The sequence below is a fragment of the Salvelinus fontinalis genome, chromosome 17 (genome assembly GCF_029448725.1).
Source record: "Salvelinus fontinalis isolate EN_2023a chromosome 17, ASM2944872v1, whole genome shotgun sequence".
NCBI classification, from domain to species: Eukaryota; Metazoa; Chordata; class Actinopteri; order Salmoniformes; family Salmonidae; genus Salvelinus; species Salvelinus fontinalis.
In genome coordinates, this window is record NC_074681.1 from 22535792 (window position 1) to 22556975 (window position 21184).

The 21184-nt window shown below is 43.4% G+C and overlaps 1 protein-coding gene across 2 annotated transcripts in view; it reads left to right on the plus strand.

Annotated features, from left to right (window-relative positions):
• LOC129813986 (adenylate cyclase type 1-like) overlaps positions 1–20730 on the plus strand; it is a 56537-nt gene extending 35807 nt beyond the window's left edge. Inside the window, exons 5-19 of one of the 2 annotated variants that reach the window (XM_055866680.1) lie at positions 559–686; positions 2361–2519; positions 2708–2849; positions 4572–4727; positions 8296–8529; positions 8707–8804; positions 11113–11197; positions 11806–11895; positions 12568–12842; positions 15428–15557; positions 15996–16112; positions 17672–17818; positions 17912–18010; positions 18201–18440; positions 18596–20730. In XM_055866680.1, the coding sequence (XP_055722655.1) occupies positions 559–686; positions 2361–2519; positions 2708–2849; positions 4572–4727; positions 8296–8529; positions 8707–8804; positions 11113–11197; positions 11806–11895; positions 12568–12842; positions 15428–15557; positions 15996–16112; positions 17672–17818; positions 17912–18010; positions 18201–18440; positions 18596–19033 (2538 nt within the window). In that variant the 3' untranslated portion in view covers positions 19034–20730. The remainder of the gene's footprint in view (positions 1–558; positions 687–2360; positions 2520–2707; positions 2850–4571; positions 4728–8295; positions 8530–8706; positions 8805–11112; positions 11198–11805; positions 11896–12567; positions 12843–15427; positions 15558–15995; positions 16113–17671; positions 17819–17911; positions 18011–18200; positions 18441–18595) is intronic. The other variant, XM_055866679.1, reaches the window with a different exon arrangement.
• Positions 20731–21184: the final 454 nt, after the last annotated feature.

Consider the following 21184-nt stretch of genomic DNA (forward strand, 5'->3'; position numbering starts at 1 on the left):
CAACTGTCCAATGTTGGTGATCGCTTGCACACTGGAGCCGCTTCTTGTTTGTAGCTGATAGTAGTGGAACCCGGTGTTGTCGTCTGCTGCAATAGCCCATCCGTGACAAGGATTGACGAGTTGTGCGTTCAGAGATGTTGTTCTGCACACCACTGTTGTACCTCTCCGTTATTTGCCTGTTTGTGGCCCGCCTGTTAGCTTACATGATTCTTGCAATTCTCCTTCAACCTCTCATCAACGAGCTGTTTTCGTCCAAAGGATGTCCTGGATGTTTTTTGTTTGACGCACAATTTTCGGTAAAAGCTAGACACTGTCATGTGTGAAAAGCCCAGGAGGCCGGCCGTTTCTGAGATACTGGAACCGGCGCGCCTGGCACTGACAATCATACTACGCTCAAAGTTGCTTAAGTCACTCGTTTTGCCCATTACAACATTCAATCGAACAGTAACTGAATGCCTCGATGCCTGTCTGCATGTTTTATATAGCACTCTTTCTCTACTCTCTCTCACTCTCTCTCTCTCTCTCTCCCTCTACTCCGTCTCTGTCTCTGATTGACAGGAGAACCACTGTAGGCGTATAAAGATCTTGGGAGACTGTTACTACTGTGTGTCAGGTCTGACCCAGCCCAAGACTGACCATGCTCACTGCTGCGTGGAGATGGGCCTGGACATGATCGACACCATCACGTGAGTCTATAGGTTTCTGGTAAACACTCACTCAGTCATTGCTAGCACCTTGGAGCGTAGCGCTGCGGCATTTGTCTCTCCATGACGTCCTGTTCTTGGCCAGGTCCCAGGCTGATGTGATGTTATGTCCCAGGTTGTATAGGTCGTCCATGGTTAACACATCACCTGTCTGCTACATGAACTGGTGTAGCCCACAGATATTTGGCATAGCCAGATCAGGACCTAACACAAGGACAACTCAGAGTATGCTATTCTGTTCTTCTGAAATAGAGTACATTTTCTTCATATCATGCTTCCTTAGACCTGTCTAAAATAAATAATGGAGTTATTGTCAAGGTGTAGGCTACCTTACGTGGGTTTATTAGACTTTAAAAATGTAGCTGTTCCAGAGGTCTGCATCAGTGTCTTGTAGGCTGTGTGTGGAAGCCAGGGGGATGCTAAATGTGTTTACATAATTAACGGTCAATTACCATGAGACCAACATTTTGTGACTGCCACAGCCCTAGGTACAGACACATTGAGTTGTGATGGACACCATATCACATAGCTCTTTATGGCTCTGTGGAATGAGCCTGCTGCATGGCTTTCAGCCATTATATTGATTAATTTGGTTTGACCAGGGATAAAGGCCCAGCTGAAGACGGGGGATATTTTGCTATTCTATTCTTCTCATCTAAACCACAGTGGTTCAAGTGAGTCCAGGCTGAAGGATTCCTTAGTGGGATTGTCAATGGCTGCTATGAGTACATGCCAAGACTGCAGATAGAGTTGAGAGTGGAATCTCATTTGAGGGCGCGGGAATGGAAATGTATTTGGATGCTTCCTTATGAAGCGTGAAAGTGTTTGTCTCATTTGCATGTCCTGCACAATTTGGAGAAAGAAGAAAGAGCTCAACACTTCAAAAAGCTTTATCCCATCCCGTGTTAAATGCATGGCCATGGACTTGGTCTTATATGGCTCTATGTGCACAAGGCCACACAGGATGTCAGTATTCATAAACAGACCATATAGGACTATACACAGACACATAGAGCTACAATGCACAATGAAAACACATGCCTTTTTATGTTAACGCTAGATTCATATGCATGTTCATTTATATTCCTATTGGTGACCAGTGTAGCATTTTTCCCTGTTTATTTTAGAGTCTAAAGATTGCTCTTAAATCTCACCCTGCTCCCTCCATACGGGTGGAATTTTCCTCTGTCTGCACTCTTACATTATTTTAAAAAAGTAAAAAATTGTTTAGTATCCGGAGTAGCAACCATTTTGTCCTTCTGGCTTATCTCCCCAGAACATGTGCACTTTTTCCTCCAGAGAGAGAGGGAGGGAGGGAGGTTAGAACTCAGCTGCCTGGCCTTTCTATATTATTAGGTGAAGAGGAGCAGCACCATTTATCATGGAAGAATAACATTTGTGGAATTTATGACATTGCCTGCTAAGGCAATAAATTATTTGTATACAGGAATGCTATAGTACACACAAACATCTACTTGTATGCACACACTCACACACACATGCATGCAGGCACACTTAGGGACTTGGCACTTGGCTGGCAGGCAGGTACACACGCACGTACGCAGGCATACACATATACACACACACACAATCACACACACATACACACAGTATCAATGTTTTAATATTGTAATGACTCTCCTCATGCACCTGCAGGTCGGTAGCGGAGGCCACCGAGGTGAATCTGAACATGCGTGTGGGTCTCCACACGGGCCGGGTTCTGTGTGGGGTCCTGGGACTGAGGAAGTGGCAGTATGACGTATGGTCCAACGATGTCACACTGGCCAACGTGATGGAGGCAGGGGGACTGCCTGGGTTAGTACCAGTTACCACCATGCCAAAATCTACTGTCCCAACTTCACACACAACAACTTCACACACAACACAGGCTGTGAGCTGCGCCTCTGGAGCAATTAGGGGTTAAGGGCCTTGCTCTAAAGCACAACGACAGTAGGTAGCACCACATGAGGCTGACTCTGTTTGTGTTTCTCCTTCTCCACCAGGAAGGTCCACATCACCAAGGCGACCCTGGACTCCCTGAATGGAGACTATGAGGTTGAACCAGGCAACGGTCATGAGAGAAATGCCTTCCTTCTCAAACACCAGATCGAGACCTTCTTCATTGTGCCAACTCACCGACGGAAGGTGTGTTTGTGTCTGCGTACGTATGGGTGTGTGTGTGTGTGTGTGTGTGTGTGTGTGTGTGTGTGTGTGTGTGTGTGTGTGTGTGCGTGTGTGTGTGTGTGTGTGTGTGTGTGTGTGTGTACAGTATGTGAGATCTTCTGCATGGGAGTGTGTATGTGTGTGTAGGATTAGAGGTGTTTGTATGTGTGTGTGGGGATGAGTGTTTATGTGTGTTTACATTATGAAAAAAGTAAAAATAGACACATTTTAGGACACAGATCTCATTTGGTCTTATAGTAGTTAACTTAGGTTCAGTGATGACATCTGTGGAACATGAAGTAAGATTTGAATTTTGAAAAATATAAGCACCCACCAAATTATTACTACCAAATTATTACTAAATGATTATACTAGCATTCTTAGTTGGACTAGGAAACACAGTATGGGACATAACCTTGGGCATACTTGAACATTTTCTTGGATATACAGTACTCGACATAACATTGGATATACTTGGAAATACATACATGAACTGCACATAACCTTGGCATACTGTACATGGACAGATGCAGTGAGACTGCCAGAAGTTAGGATAGATAATCAATTTTAAGTCCAGATTTAAAAAAGACTTAACCTCTCATTAGCCTGCATTTTCATCTCAATAGGTCTGGAAAGACCGTACTTTAGTGCTGTAGTAATGTAGGCCTACATGTTCCATATGCCGTGTGTATATTAGAAAGTGTTAGGTACGTTTTCATTGAGTTGTCACTCCCTCACGTTGGTAGGGTTTTTCAGATGAGATGGGTTCCCTTACAGTCTTGCTGATGTTCTGTAAGTGCTGTTATTGTGCAGTGGAAACATCTAGGAGCAACAACGGCTCAGCCGCGAAGTGGTAGGCCACACAAGCTCACAGAACGGGACCGCAGAGTGCTGAAGCACGTGAAGATTGTCTGTTCTCGGTGACAACACTCACTACGGAGTTACAAACTGCCTCTGTAAGCAACGTCAGCACAAGACTGTTCGTCGGGATCTATCTATCTCCTCTCCTGCTATCTCCTTCTCCTACCCTACCCTCGTCTTGCAGACTTTATTAGGTCTGGAGAGAGGATCTGACTTCCTGATGCCTGACGCCTGTGTATTTATTATATGCTGCTTGGCTATTCTAATGGTACACTGTAAAGAAATGAACACAGTCTGGTGAGGTGCTCAGTGCTGACTAGCGGAAGATAAATGAAACGGTCAAGGCTCTTCAGCCGAAACGTTGGCTAATAAATCTACAAGGAAGGAGAGATGAGTGCACAACTTTTCTTTAGCAATTGTGCACTGTCATCCACCAGGTTTCACATGATGTAAAAGTGTATGTATGTGGATCCTTACATGAACCTTTACAGCAGTGTCATAGTGTCTCAGAGGGCCGTCCAACCACCCTGTCTTCTTCTACTCTCCTCCTCTGTGAGTGGTGGGACCCTTGACTAAGGTTGTGGCCCAAATGACTCTCAATGAAGTCCACCACTTTTCAACAAGTGCACTAAATAGGAAATAGGGTGCCATTTAAGACACAGCTTTGGTTAATCCTCTTAATAGACACACCGACAGCTCTACTTCATCTAAGAGAAGAGAGAGAAGAGACACAGTTGTGTGTTTGTGTACTGTAATCTGGGTTGAAACCATATCTACTGAAGTGTATCTCCTGTATCATAGTGTGTATCTTAACATCTGCTCTCACTGCTTGTTTGTTGACAGATATTCCCAGGATTGATTCTCTCGGATATAAAACCTGCCAAAAAGATGAAGTTTAAGACGGTGTGCTACTTGCTGGTGCAGCTCATGCACTGTAGGAAGATGTTCAAGGCAGAGATACCCTTCTCAAACGCCATGAACTGTGAGGATGGTGACAAGGTAAGGGCTTTGTGTGTGTTTGGGGGTGTGTGTGTTATGTAAGGGAGTGTAGAGACAGAGAAGTTGTATGTGTGTGTATACATGAAATGTGTTTTTGTGTGTGTACATGCATGTGTGTGTGTTGTGTTAGGGAATGTAGAAACAGGGAGAGGCGTTGTATGCGCACGTGTGTACGTCTGTGCACATGTGTGCGTGCGTGCGTGCAAGTGTGTGTGAGCGTGCGTGTGTTTGTGCGTGCAAGTGTGTGTGTCCTCGATGAGGAGTCCCAGCCACCTAGACTTAGTTGACCTTCATCAGCTTACTTTCAAATCCTGTGGTAATCTGGCTAAGTGTCAGTGTGTTTACTTGACCTGCTATTCTTGTGAAGAAATCCTGAGGTCTGGCTACAGTTCAACTCTGGCTCAGGGTATTTAAATGCAGATGCTCAGGGTATTTAAATGCAGATGCTCAGGGTATTGAAATGCAGATGCTCAGGGTATTTAAATGCAGATGCTCAGGGTATTGAAATGCAGATGCTCAGGGTAGTGAAATGCAGATGCTCAGGGTATTTAAATGCAGATGCTCAGGTCTGTGTGGGTGTGTGTGGAAAAAGGAGGTGTAGGATAAGAACCAAATGAATATTGCACTTTCAGATAAAAGCATGAAACTTGGTACACTCACCTACCTCTATGTGGTTACACTTATGTAATATGTCATAGAGCTGTGACTATGTAAAGTTCATGCAATCATCTCTAACAGTTTGAAACTGTTTCCATTTCCTTCATGATAACCCTGGATGAAAACATGTAGACATAGACAAGACAATACACAGGAGAGGAAAAGGACAAAGTGTAAATATACTCGACACAGAATGAAAGATTAGGATTCAGGCCACACACACACTCTCTCCAGGTTGTTGGAAATGACACAGACTCTGTGAGAGAAATAGAGAGAGAGAGATAGAGGGTGACGGGAGAGGAGGAAGGAGAGAAAGGATGAGTGCGCTCAGAGCAGGCGTGGGTGTGTGATGTGATGACTGTCCTATGCTCCCCAGACCATCTCCAAACGATTGGGTCATATGCAGAAGTTCACTTTCTGTGGGGAATATATTACAGTGGGAGATAGAGAGGAAGATAGAGAGACACATAGAGAGAGAGAGAGACAAAGCAAGAGAGAGAGTGGGAGATAGAGGGAGAAACTGAAGAGAGAGAGTGGGAGATAGAGGGAGAAACTGAAGAGAGAGAGAAAGACGGTAGAGGAAAGGGGTGAGAGACAAGCTTTTAACATAGACATATAAATACTCATTAGCATAATGAATGCACATACACCTCCGAAACAACCAACAAAAAGCGAGAGGTGTTAAAGGATGAAGGATGATGAGGATGAAGTCAATGGGTGTGTGTTAACCTTCCGCAACATTCGTCATTCACTCTGTGGCCCCCCTGTCCCCATTATGAAGCCACTCTCTCCAGCCTCTCCTTGCCTACTCACTGGCTCTCACACTGTGATACTGATGTCTGTACAGCTCAATGGCTTTCTGCCTTCATCCAGGAAGACTCACTCAGGCTATGTCACAAATGGCACACTATTCCCTATATAGTGCACTACGAAGGGAATAGGGTGCCATCTGGGATGTATCCTCCTTCTCTCTGGTGTTAAATCACTGCTTCTGCGCTGCTGCCCCACATAGCGTACTGTACAATAATGATATTTACTTCCTATGGACACTTAAGAAAAGGGTGTTTATTTGGGTCAGATAATTAATGTTAGCTGTCGAGGGAATAATGAATGTTAACTGTAGAGGGAATAATGAATGTTAACTGTAGAGGGAATAATGAATGTTAACTGTAGAGGGAATAATGAATGTTAACTGTAGAGGGAATAATGATTGTTAACTGTAGAGGGAATAATGAATGTTAACTGTAGAGGGAATACTGAATGTTAACTGTAGAGGGAATACAGAATGTTAACTGTAGAAGGAATTATGAATGTTAACGGTAGAGGGAATAATGATTGTTAACTGTAGAGGGAATAATGAATGTTAACTGTAGAGGGAATACTGAATGTTAACTGTAGAGGGAATACAGAATGTTAACTGTAGAAGGAATTATGAATGTTAACTGTAGAGGGAATAATGAATGTTAACTGTAGAAGAAATACTGAATGTTAACTGTAGAGGGAATAATGAATGTTAACTGTAGAGGCAATAATGAATGTTAACTGTAGAAGGAATACTGAATGTTAACTGTAGAGGGAATACTAAATGTTAACTGTAGAAGGAATACTGAATGTTAACTGTAGAGGGAATATTGAATGTTAACTGTAGAGGGAATACTGAATATTAACTGTAGAGGGAATAATGAATGTTAACTGTAGAGGGAACAATGAATGTTTACTGTAGAAGGAATACTGAATGTTAACTGTAGAATGAATAATGAATGTTAACTGTAGAGGGAATAATGAATGTTAACTGTAGAGGGAATAATGAATGTTAACTGTAGAGGGAACAATGAATGTTAACTGTAGAAGGAATACTGAATGTTAACTGTAGAATGAATACTGAATGTTAACTAGAGGGAATAATGAATGTTAACTGTAGAGGGAATAATGAATGTTAACTGTAGAGGGAATAATGAATGCTAACTGTAGAGGGAATAATGAATGCTAACTGTAGAGGGAATACTGAATGTTAACTGTAGAGGGAATAATGAATGTTAACTGTAGAGGGAATAATGAATGTTAACTGTAGAGGGAATAATGAATGTTAACTGTAGAGGGAATACTGAATGTTAACTGTAGAGGGAATAAGGACTGTTAACTGTAGAGGGAATACCGAATGTTAACTGTAGAGGGAACAATGAATGTTAACTGAACTGTAGAGGGAACAATGAATGTTAACTGAACTGTAGAGGGAACAATGAATGTTAACTGGAGAGGGAACAATGAATGTTAACTGGAAAGGGAATAATGAATGTTAACTGGAGAGGGAATAATGGATTTTTTGTTTGTTGTGTGAAGATAAGCATTTATTAAGTTGATGTCAGTTATTGACAAATGTCAAGTCAACAACAATGATTGATTTAGTTTCATTGCCCTTTTTGAATACAGTTAGAACAAATCTCTTCTTACTCCAATGTCAATATTGTTGTTGAATGGTTTGTGATATACAGTACGTGTGAAATAGGGTTGTCACAATACCAGTATTGCGATACTCATAAGTATCGTGGCAAGGAAACAAAACATGAGATTTAATTTCTTGAGTAAAAATGCCCTAATGTTTGAAACAAACATTATTATGTTGTCATCCAGAGTCTTAAAAAAAATATATATATAGCACAGAATATTTTACTTAAAGTAGGTTTTTAAGGTCCAAAGACTTTCTTCTGCTTTGTGTTTTCTTTTTTGGCATGGAAAATCAAATATTGCGATATTGCGATACTGGTATCGTCACAACCCTACCTACATGCAGTTAGATTTAAACTTTCTCTACCCCGCAGTGATCCTCAACAATAGACAGTAAAAGCCCCGTAGTATTTTTCCTCCAAGCTCCATTGTTTTGAACAGCTGGTATCAAACCCTCTGAACGTAGTTAAGTCAGGACTCCGTTTCCCACAATGCTGTGCCACAGCGGAGGGCCCTGCGGACGGCTCCAGATAAACTGCGGAACCGGACTTCGGTGTCAGCTAACGTGACCCAGGCCAGCCCGGGCACGCGGGTCAACCGCTACATTGGTCGTCTGATCGAGGCGAGGCAGACAGAGTCGGACACAGCTGACCTCAACTTCCTTACACTCATGTACAAGTGCTCTGAGCGCGAGCAGAGGGTGAGTTACTGTACTGCACTTACAACATACATGTACACACACACAACTGCAAACTCTGAAACATAAGGAATAAAATTACTTTTGAATAGGACTCTTTCATAGACATTGCATCCATGTCTGCTTTATTAATTGTTTTGCATATATCTGAGACATCCCTCTCTCTGGTTTCTCTGACAGTACCACCAGCTACACGATGAGTACTTCTCCAGCGCTGTAGTCCTCTCTCTAATCCTAGCTACCTTGTTCGGCCTTGTCTACTTTCTCATCATCCCACAGTATGTATTAGATTATTAGAGGTGTCATCCTACCACAGTATGCATTAGATTATTAGAGGATATCATCCTACCACAGTATGTATTAGATTATTAGAGGATATCATCCTACCACAGTATGTATTAGATGATTATAGGATATATCCTACCAGAGTATGCATTAGATTATTAGAGGATATCATCCTACCACAGTATGTATTAGATGATTATAGGATATATCCTACCACAGTATGTATTAGATTATTAGAGGTGTCATCCTACCACAGTATGTATTAGATTATTAGAGGATATCATCCTACCACAGTATGCATTAGATTATTAGAGGTGTCATCCTACCACAGTATGTATTAGATTATTAGAGGATATCATCCTACCACAGTATGCATTAGATTATTAGAGGTGTCATCCTACCACAGTATGTATTAGATTATTAGAGGATATCATCCTACCACAGTATGTATTAGATCATTAGCTCTGGATAAATGCGTCTGCTAAATGACTTAAATGTAAATGTAATTAGAGGATATCATCCTACCACAGTATGTATTAGATTATTAGAGGATATCATCCTACCACAGTATGTATTAGATTATTAGAGGATATCATCCTACCACAGTATGCATGAGATTATCAGAGGATATCATCCTACCACAGTATGTATTAGATTATTATAGGATATCATCCTACCATAGTATGCATTAGATTATTAGAGGATATCATCCTACCACAGTATGTATTAGATTATTAGAGGATATCATCCTACCACAGTATGCATTAGATTATTAGAGGATATCATCCTACCACAGTATGTATTAGGTTATTAGAGGATATCATCCTACCACAGTATGTATTAGGTTATTAGAGGATATCATCCTACCACAGTATGTATTAGGTTATTAGAGGTGTCATCCTACCACAGTATGTATTAGATTATTAGAGGATATCATCCTACCACAGTATGTATTAGATTATTAGAGGTGTCATCCTACCACAGTATGTATTAGGTTATTAGAGGATATCATCCCACCACAGTATGCATTAGGTTATTAGAGGATATCATCCTACCACAGTATGTATTAGATTATTAGAGGTGTCATCCTACCACAGTATGTATTAGGTTATTAGAGGATATCATCCTACCACAGTATGTATTAGATTATTAGAGGATATCATCCTACCACAGTATGTATTAGGTTATTAGAGGATATCATCCTACCACAGTATGTATTAGGTTATTAGAGGTGTCATCCTACCACAGTATGTATTAGGTTATTAGAGGATATCCGACAGCAACTCATTCTGTAGCTCTCTCTCTCTTTCTCTCTCTCTCTCTCTCTCTCTCTCTCAGTCTCGGGCTCTCTCTCTCTCTCTCTCTCTCTCTCTCTCTTTCACTTTCTCCCTCTATCTCTCTCTTTCATTTTACTATATGATGTCTGACAGCAACACACGCTCTCTGTAGCTCTCTCTGTAGCTCTCTGCAGCTCCCTCTGTAGCTCTCTCTGTAGCTCTCTGTATCTCTCTCTGTAGCTCTCTGTATCTCTCTCTGTAGCTCACTCTGTAGCTCTCTGCAGCTCTCTCTGTATCTCTTTCTGTATCTCTCAATGCAGCTCTCTCTGCAGCTCCCTCTGCAGCTCTCTCTGTCTCTCTCTGTATCTCTCTGCAGCTCTCTCTGTGTCTCTCTCTGTATCTCTCTCTGTATCTCTCTCTGTATCTCTCTGCAGCTCTCTCTGTGTCTCTCTCTGTATCTCTCTCTGTATCTCTCTCTGTATCTCTCTGCAGCTCTCTCTTTCCTGCTTTCATTTTACTGTATGATTTATTTATTTTTGTGACCAAATGTTTATTTATTTAGTCTTTTTTATGGGCGGGTGGGGTGTGGGTATTACTGGTACAATATAGAAATTCATATAATTTTATATTCAGTTCATATTCACCTGTGGGCTGCCACTCAAGAAGAGAAACCTTTTAAAAAGGTACATAATACAAAGTATTGATCATTATGATCATATTACAGAGTTAACTAATAATAATAATACATTTAAAGGAAAATAAACAAAAAGAAGTGAGCCTCCACACATAACCTCCCGTCCCCCAACCCCACCCCTTCCCACCCCTCTAACAACTAGGGTTGCTTGCCATTCACCCCCCCACCCCCCCCCCCACAGAACACACTATATTTTTCTCTTCTCTTTTGATCTGCTGCCTTTTCAGTTGACTTCCACAGGCTCTGTCCACTAACTCTCCCCCTTCTTCTCCTCTCTCTCTCCCCTCTTTCTTCCACTCTATTCCTCCTCTCTCCTGCTTCTGTCACCAGGGGAACAGTGGTTCTGGTCCTACTGGTCACCTGCATCTGTTTCCTAGTAGTTTGTATCATGTACCTGCATGTCACTAAATTACAGGTAAATGCCTGCTTGATGCCTTGGTCACCATCTGATTTAACATGTCGTTCTTTTACTTATTCACTCACTCACTTTTTTGACTGGCTCATTAGCTGTAAGTAGTTTTCCTTGGGTAGGTCAAGTGGCCACGAGAAACTCTTGGCTCAAGCTATAAGTAATTTGTGATAAGTTAGTGCTGGTAAATTTAATTTATCAAATATAAAACATTTCAGCTTAAATAGGCAAATATTCAATTATTTTTTCATAAGTAGTCTATAATGGGAATCTGGTGTATGTAAATTGATGTCAATGGCCTTCAGAAAACTTTGCAAATCACACTCAGTTTTCCTTCAAACTCAATGCTAAGTCTATTAATTTCAGCTTTCGTTGAGGTTGACAGTTTTACTTTTTCCAACTTTCCCAAACCCCTCAGCTAATATTATACAAATGTAATGTCTTTTCAAATTAAAATTCTTACCAGTCTCCCTCCCCTTTCCTCCTTAATCTCTTTCTCTCTCTGTGTCTATCCTCTCTCTCTCTCTCTCTCTCTCTCTCTCTCTCTCTCTCTTCTCTCTCTCTTCTCTCTCTGTCTCTGTCTCTGTCTCTCTCTCTCTCTCTATCTCTCTCAGTGTTTTCCAGGGTGCCTCACCATTCAGATCCGTACCGTTCTGTGTGTTCTCATAGTGCTCTTAATCTATGCTGTAGCCCAGGCCTGTGTGGTAAGTAGGGTTAACAACATGGCACTAAACCACCTATACTCATTATATTCATTGCAGTACTCTTGAACACATGAATGTAAATGTCATGTCAATCAAATATGCAAAGAACCAACCTTTGAATTACTGCTCGAGAGGTATTAACATTTGCCATATTTGCCTTCTCTTCTCTTATTTTATTTTCTATTCTCTCCTCTCCGCTCCTCTCCTATTCTATTCTATCCTCTCCTCTCCTCTCCTCTATACTAATTTCCTCTCCTCTCCTCTTCTATTCTCTCCTCTTTTATTCTTTCCTCTCCTCTTCTCTACACTCCTCTACACTCCTCTCCTCTATACTCCTCTCCTATCCTCTACACTCCTCTCCTCTCCTCTATACTCCTCTCCTATCCTTTACACTCCTCTCCTCTCCTCTATACTCCTCTCCTCTCCTCTCATCTCCTCTCCTCTACACTCCTCTCCTCTCCTCTCCTCTCCTGTCTTCTCCTCTCCTATCCTCTACACTCCTCTCCTCTACACTCCTCTACACTCCTCTCCACTCCTCTACACTCCTCTCCTCTACACTCCTCTCCACTCCTCTACACTCCTCTCCTCTACACTCCTCTCCTCTCCTCTACACTCCTCTCCTCTACACTCCTCTCCTCTACACTCCTCTCCTCTCCTATGTTTTTCTCCCAGGTGGGCTGCATGCCGTGGCTGTGGGGTAGTGCCCACCACTCCAACAGCTCCATCGTCAACATGGATACAGCAGGCCCGCTACAAAGCTTCAACCATACTTTGATGGAGCTGCCGTGCGACGGTGCCCGCTACGCGTTCTTGTCATGCGTTGTGGGCACGCTGACACTGGCGCTCTTCCTGCGCGTATCCTGGATGCCAAAGATGGCACTGTTGCTCCTCCTGGGGGTGCTGTATGTCACTGTGCTGGAGCTCAGCGGATTCAGACGCACCGCAAGGTAAGAGAGAAGACAGAACATACACACACTGTCGGGTGAAAGAGAGGATACACACATTTACTAGGGATGTGTATCTTTCCCTTTCAAGATGATTCGATACGTATCTAGATACATGGGCTCCGATACGATACAGGAACAATGCATTTTAGTTTGAAATGATTCGGTGCGATTCAGTTTGATTTTTAATTTTACATTTTTTTTTAATTTCACCTTTATTTAACCAGGTAGGCTAGTTGAGAACAAGTTCTCATTTGCAACTGCGACCTGGCCAAGATAAAGCATAGCAATTCGACACATACAACAACACAGAGTCACACATGGAATAAACAAAACATAGTCAATAATACAGTAGAACAAAATAAGTTTATATACAGAGAGTGCAAATGAGGTAAGATAAGGGAATTAAGGCAATAAATAGGCCATGGTGGCGAAGTAATTACAATACAGCAATTAAACTGTCACGCCCTGGCCTTAGTATTCTTTGTTTTCTTAATTATTTTAGTTAGGTCAGGGTGTGACATGGGGAATGTATGTGTTTTTGTAGTGTCTAGGGTGGTTGTAAGGTTTAGGGGGTTTATTAGAGTAGTTGGGTTTATGTTTAGTATAGTAGTCTAGCTGTGTCTATGGTTGAGTGTAGGTATCTAGGAAAGTCTATGGTTGCCTGAATTGGGTCTCAATTAGAGACAGCTGGTTATTGTTGTCTCTGATTGGGAGCCATATTTAAGGCAACCATAGGCTTTAGCTGTTTGTGGGGAATTGTCTATGTCGAAGTGTTTTGTGTCAGCACTGATGTTTGTATAGCTTCACGGTCGTTTGTTGTTTTGTTTTTTCCTTCTTTAAAATAAAAGATGTACTTTCCACGCGCTGCGCCTTGGTCCTCTCTCAGTCCCGTTGACGATCGTGACATAAAAACTGGAATGGTAGATGTGCAGAAGATGAATGTGCAAGTAGGGATACTGGGGTGCAAAGGAGCAAGATAAATAAATAAATACAGTATTGAGGTAGGTAATTGAGGTAGGTAGATAGATGGGCTGTTTACAGATGGGCTATGTACAGGTGCAGTGATCTGTGAGCTGCTCTGACAGCTGGTGCTTAAAGCTAGTGAGGGAGATATGAGTCTCCAGCTTCAGAGATTTTTGCAGTTCGTTCCAGTCATTGGCAGCAGAGAACTGGAAGGAAAGACGACCAAAGGAGGAATTGGCTTTGGGTGTGACCAGTGAGATGTACCTGCTGGAGCGCGTGCTACGAGTGGGTGCTGCTATGGTGACCAGTGAGCTGAGATAAGGCGGGGATTTACCTAGCAGAGACTTGTAGATGACCTGGAGCCAGTGGGTTTGGCGACAAGTATGAAGCGAGGGCCAACCAACGAGAGCGTACAGGTCGCAATGGTGGGTAGTGTTTGGGGCTTTGGTGACAAAATGGATGGCACTGTGATAGACTGCATCCAGTTTGTTGAGTAGAGTGTTAGAGGCTATTTTATAGATGACATCACCAAAGTCGAGGATCGGTAGGATGGTCAGTTTTACGAGGGTATGTTTGGCAGCATGAGTAAAGGAGGCTTTGTTGCGATATAGGAAGACGATTCTAGATTTAATTTTGGATTGGAGATGCTTAATGTGAGTCTGGAAGGAGAGTTTACAGTCTAACCAGACACCTAGGTATTTGTTGTTGTCCACGTATTCTAAGTCAGAGCCGTCCAGAGTAGTGATGCTGGACGGGCGAGCAGGTGTGGGCAGTGATCGATTGAATAGCATGCATTTAGTTTTACTTGCGTTTAAGAGCAGTTGGAGGCCACAGAAGGAGAGTTGTATGGCATTGAAGCTCGTCTGGAGGTGAGTTAACACAGTGTCCAAAGATTCAAGAACGATTCGATGCAATTTGTTGTTGCATAAACACATTAATTTTCCATTCTCCATATAAAGATTATCATATAATCAGATTTTCTTTAAGCAAAACTACCAAAACGATTGCTGATGGTGAACCTGAACAATCAAAATAAAATCAATTGTAAGCCACGTTAAGCAGGTGGGATATAGCCACATGAGAGTTGGGTCTCCATTAGTCTCCAATAACCTATCAATTGACATGGGTTGTCACATAACTAATAAAGCCTAATACCACACAAGCCATTTTAGCATTTGAATGCGGAAGGTGCCGTTCAGATTTGCTAAATCAGAAACAGGCCGCCTACCTCCTCGCGTTGGTCAGTGCGCGAAGCTGGCACAGTGCACAGTTTGACCAGGCTACTGATATTCCATAGGGTTGCTCTCGGCATTTAAAATGACATGTAGATCAATGACTGTCAACACAGTCAACATAACACACTGAAAAAGAGGACGCATCAGTTGGTCTATCCACATCTCCCGACTTCCCCTATTAATTTATGATGTGGTACAGTCTTAATGTGTACCTACTTATATTGCTGTCTTCTCTGTTGGTTTGTCCAACAGTGATGGGGTCCATAGCGTTATTTCTCTGTGGGGGTGGAGGGGTGTCTTCCCATGTAATAAACTCCCCTTTTAATGAATAATGTGGTACAGTCCTTTTGTATATGTTGCTGATGTCTCTATTGGTTTGTCCCACAGTGGGGGGTCTAATCTCCAGATCCGGGGCTATGAGCCCATCCTATCCCTGCTGCTGTTCACCAGTGCCCTGGCCCTCCACTCCAGACAACTGGACCTCAAACTACGACTGGACTTCCTTTGGGCCACACAGGTGTGTGTTTCTGTGTGTGTCACTGTGTGTAACAGCCAGTGCCAGGCTGTTGGCTGTTAAAGCTGCGGGCAGAGTGGTGGTGTCTGATATTGGAATGTTGGTTAGGATAGGACACCGATAGGTCTCTAGTAGAGGCTGGCTTTAGGTTTGGACCATAGAGATCCTATTACATTGCTATATAATATTATAATTCTAATTCTATGGTTTGGAACTTATAGCTATTGGTTCTACCTAGTGCTCCTTGTCCATAACGTCAGGCTAACACAGCGCCTCAGTCCTGTACATTTAGAGCTTTTACTGACACCTTGTGGTAAGAACTTCGAATTTCAGGCTTGAGTTGTACTGTGGGTTGAATATAATGTTCCAGTTTTATTCAAATTAGTATATGGCATTTGTTTGTGCGTGGGTGCGTGCGTGCGTGCGTGTGTGCGTTGTCAGGCAGAGGAGGAGAGGGATGGCATGGAGAAGGTCAAGCTGGACAACAGGCGGATTCTTTTCAACCTGCTTCCTGCTCACGTGGCTCAACACTTCCTCTTGTCCAACCCCAGAAACATGGTGAGTCCTATGGACGGACGGACGGACAGGCGGATAGACGGACAGACAGAGGCAGGCAGACAGACAGCATTGATGTTTCATAAAGGATATAACCCCTCAAAGTCTAATAGGATTATTGATATCTTTGTCATACAGTGAATTCGGAAAATATTCAGACCCCTTCCCTTCATCCACATTTTGTTACATTACAGCCTTATTCTAAAATGCATTAAATCATTGTTTTCCTCATCAATCTACACACAACACACCAAAATAAAAAAGCGAAAACGGGTTTTTAGAAATGTTTGAAAATGTATTAAAAATAAAAAACAAAAATACCTTATTTACATAAGTATTCAGACCCTTTGCTTTGAGACTCAAAATTGAGTTCAGGTGCCTCCTGTTTCCACTGATCATCCTTGAGATGTTTCTACAACTAGATTGGAGTCCACCTGTGGTAAATTCAATTGATTGGACATGATTTGGAAAGGCCCACAGTTGACATTGCATGTCAGTGCTAAAACTAAGCCATGAGGTTCAAGGAATTGTCCATAGAGCTCAGAGAGATAATTATGTTGATGCACAGATCTGGTGAACGGTACCCAAAAATGTCTGCAGCATTGAAGGTCCCCAAGAACACAGTGGCCTCCATCATTATTAAATGGAAGAAGTTTGGAACCACCAAGACTCTCATAGAGCTGGCCGGCTGGCCAAACTGAGCAATCGAGAGAGAAGGGCCTTAGTGAGGGAGGTTTACCAAGAACCGATGGTCACTCTGACAGAGCTCCAGAGTTCCTCTGTGGAGATGGGGAACCTTCCAGATGGACATCCATCTCTGCAACACTCCACAAATCAGGCCTTTACAGTAGTGGCCAGACGGCAGTCACTCCTCAGTAAAAGACACATGACAGCCCGCTTGGAGTTTGCCAAAAGGCACCTAAAGTATTCAGACCATGGGAAACAAGATCCTCTGATCTGATGAAACCAAGATTGAACTTTTTGGCCTGAATGCCAAGCGTCACGTCTGGAGGAAACCTGGCACCATCCCTACGGTGAAGCATGTTGGTGCCAGCATCATGATGTGTGGATGTTCTTCAGCAGCAGGGATTGGGAGACTAGTCTTGAGCGAAAGATGAAAGGAGCAAAGTACAGAGAGATCTTTGATAAAACCTGCTCCAGAGAGCTCAGGAACTTAGACTGGGATGAAGGTTTACCTTCCAACAGGACATCGACCCTAAGCACACAGACAAGACAACACAAAAGTGTCTTCATGACAAGTCTCGGAATGTCTGTAATCGCTGCCAAAGGTGCTTCAACAAAGTACTGAGTAACGGGTCTGAATACATATGTAAATCTAATATTTCAGTTTTTTATTTGTAATAGATTTGCAAACATTTCTAAAAACCTGTTTTTGCTTTGTCATTATGGGGTATTTTGTGTAGATTGATGAGGAGGAAAAATTATTGAATCAATTTTATAATAGGGCTGTAACGTAACAAAATGTTGAAAAAAGTCAAGTACGGTGCATTTACGAATGCGCTGTATGTATGGCCTAAGGGTGATTATCTGTTCTCCTATAGGATCTGTATTACCAGTCCTATGCCCAAGTCGGAGTGCTGTTTGCTTCCATCCCCAACTTCAATGACTTCTACATTGAGCTGGATGGGAACAACATGGGAGTAGAGTGTCTGAGACTACTCAATGAAATCATCGCTGATTTTGACGAGGTGAGGCCCTTTCGGTTGCTGCAGTTAACTTAACTGGGAGAATGTGTTCTATTCTTCTGTGTATGGCTGTGAATCTTGTTTATTTTTCCTCAGCTCATGGATAAAGAATGCTATAAGGACATTGAGAAGATCAAAACCATAGGCAGCACCTATATGGCAGCTGTGGGTCTAGTCCCCACCATCGGAACAAAGGTGTGTGTGTGTGTGTGTGTGTGTGTGTGTGTGTGTGTGTGTGTGTGTGTGTGTGTGTGTGTGTGTGTGTGTGTGTGTGTGTGTGTGCTTGCGCATGTTTAATAAATAAATAAAAATATGAATATAACAAGGACAATGAATGAATGTGATTATGACATACAGTATATATATTTTGACTTCCTTTCTACAGGACAAAAGATCTGTCTATGATCACCTGAGCACAGTTGCAGACTATGCTATTGAGATGTTTGATGTGCTGGATGAAATCAACTACCAGTCATACAACGACTTTGTCTTGAGAGTGGGTATCAACGTGGGTCCGGTGGTGGCGGGTGTGATCGGGGCCAGGAGGCCTCAGTATGATATCTGGGGGAACACAGTGAATGTGGCCAGTCGCATGGACAGCACCGGAGTCCCTGGCAAGATACAGGTACCGTATTAAATTAGGAGTGATGTTTGAGGCTTGAGGATTGGCCCGGAGTAGATTGGTGTTGGTGAGTAAATCTCATTTTATGACAGTGGTTTAATCTCTCTCTCCCTCCCTGTCTCTCTCTTTCTCTCGCGCTCCCTCCTTTCCTCCCCCAGGTAACAGAGGATGTGTACCGTATCCTGGAGGATAACTATGACCTGGTGTGCCGGGGGAAGGTCAGCGTGAAGGGTAAGGGTGAGATGCTCACCTATTTCCTGGAGGGCAAGGTCCACAGCGCGGGCTGCGCCACCACCTCCTCCGTGGTGCGCTCTGCCAGCCTGAACCGCCGCGCCCACTCCTGCGGCAAGGCCAGCGTTCCCACCAAACTGGGCAGTGTCAACTCTGTCGCCAGCTTCACAGTTCGAGCCAGCATGGTTAGCCTCGGTGGCACGGGTAACAGCAGCTCTAGCCCCAGTGTCAGTGTCAGCATCCACCCCATGCCATGCTTGCCCTCACCCTGCGTGCCCACTCTGGGAGAGGAGGATGAAGAAGAGGAGATAGATGTAGATGTGGGAGGAGTGGTGGTGGAACGGGTGAAAGAATTGGCGGTGTAGGGAGGTGGAGAGAAGAAGTGCCGCACTGTTGTAAACTTGAGTTCCAGACCTCCCCGTCCTGGGCTATCACATCCGTCAGGAGTCACTGGGGGTTCCACTAAAGAATGAACCAAGGTCTCCTGTGGGTAAATGGTACACTGGGATACTGGGACAGCCCACTGCACAATGGAGGGATGCTCATCGAGGAGTTACCTGTCTCTGAGGATGGTCAGACTGGACAACTGGACAATCACACCTAGGATGGCCGCACGGATAAAATCATGCAGACTTGATTGAGTTTGTTGTTACATAAATAGTGACTTGCCACTGTTTGCAACCAAACACAATCAGCTGAAGAATTCCGGCTTCCAGCATTGGAATATCAGGCTCCTGGTGACATGACCAGGAGTGTGAGTGAGTGTGGCAGCCAGGTGATAGTGTGTCATCCCTCTGTGTGTGAACACTCCCAACAGGGGGACATGCACAAAGCACAGCCCAGTATTATCCACATAAAAAGACGGAACTTTTTATGTCTTCTTCTCTGATTATGCCAAGGATTCATTCCATCCTTCAAGGTGTAATAGGCTATTTTTCGTGTACTGTAAATACGGTATGCATGCAAATGTGTATTCATACACAAGTATTTATATGTGTGTATGCATGTGGGTGTTCGACCTTAAATCTTAAATGAAATAGCACAAATACCATTTTTATACATTCAAAGAGTCGTCAACATCTCAAAAGGCTTTTGACACAACGTCTTTAGTAGTGCATGACCTGTTAGTGCTGGTCTGGACTGGTCTGGTTTCCTGTCGAGTGTAAACCAAAGCAATGAGCTCCTCTAACATCCTGTTGTTTATTACTTCGTCCTTCACAAAAGGAGCACTACTACCGTCTAGGTTTCTGGCTTTTTACAGCAAGTCATGGTCAGGGGGGTCAAACACTCAATAGTCAAGATATATGGTTTACTGCATATGACATATTTTAAGTCTCATGGATCCAAACAAATAATCATGGCTGTTTAGTAAGACTGTTTAGAACCAGAATGGTCTGGTTTTAGATAAGGGTAAGTCACGTAGTGTTACATTTCTAATGTAGGGAACCAGGTACAACACACACACAGTCAGACGTAGCTTTGTTTGCATCCATAAACTTGTCGAGTTGTGTATTGATCAAGGCTTGTTATTCGTCCATTGCTCTGCCCTGATAGAGATTATGTGTGGGGGTGTGTGTCCTGTGTCGGCTATACACGCAGCAGGCTGTAGCCAAGGCTTTGAAGGGACAGGGAGGTCGGTAAAATAGGCATTGGGTAAGGTGCGTTGGCTTTGACCCACAGAGCGATGCCCTCATCCTTGAGTCCCCGATGTGCGCTATAGAACTTTAGTTAATGCCAAACCTGGAACAGTCACTCTTACGCACAACCACCAACACATACGTATGTATGCTCGCACACACACACACACACACACACACACACACACACACACACACACACACACACACACACACACACACACACACACACACACACACACACACACACACACACACACACACACACACACACACACACACACACACACACACACACACACATTACATTTACATTTACATTTAAGTCATTTAGCAGACGCTCTTATCCAGAGCGACTTACAAATTGGTGCATTCACCTTATGACATCCAGTGGAACAGCCACTTTACAATAGTGCATCAGATCTTTTAAGGGGGGGGGGGGGGGGGGGGGGGGGGCAGAAGGATTGCTTTATCCTAGGTATTCCTTGAAGAGGTGGGGTTTCAGGTGTCTCCGGAGGGTGGTGATTGACTCCGCTGTCCTGGCGTCGTGAGGGAGTTTGTTCCACCATTGGGGTGCCAGAGCAGCGAACAGTTTTGACTGGGCTGAGCGGGAACTGTACTTCCTCAGTGGTAGGGAGGCGAGCAGGCCAGAGGTGGATGAACGCAGTGCCCTTGTTTGGGTGTAGGGCCTGATCAGAGCCTGAAGGTACTGAGGTGCCGTTCCCCTCACAGCTCCGTAGGCAAGCACCATGGTCTTGTAGCGGATGCGAGCTTCAACTGGAAGCCAGTGGAGAGAGCGGAGGAGCGGGGTGACGTGAGAGAACTTGGGAAGGTTGAACACCAGACGGGCTGCGGCGTTCTGGATGAGTTGTAGGGGTT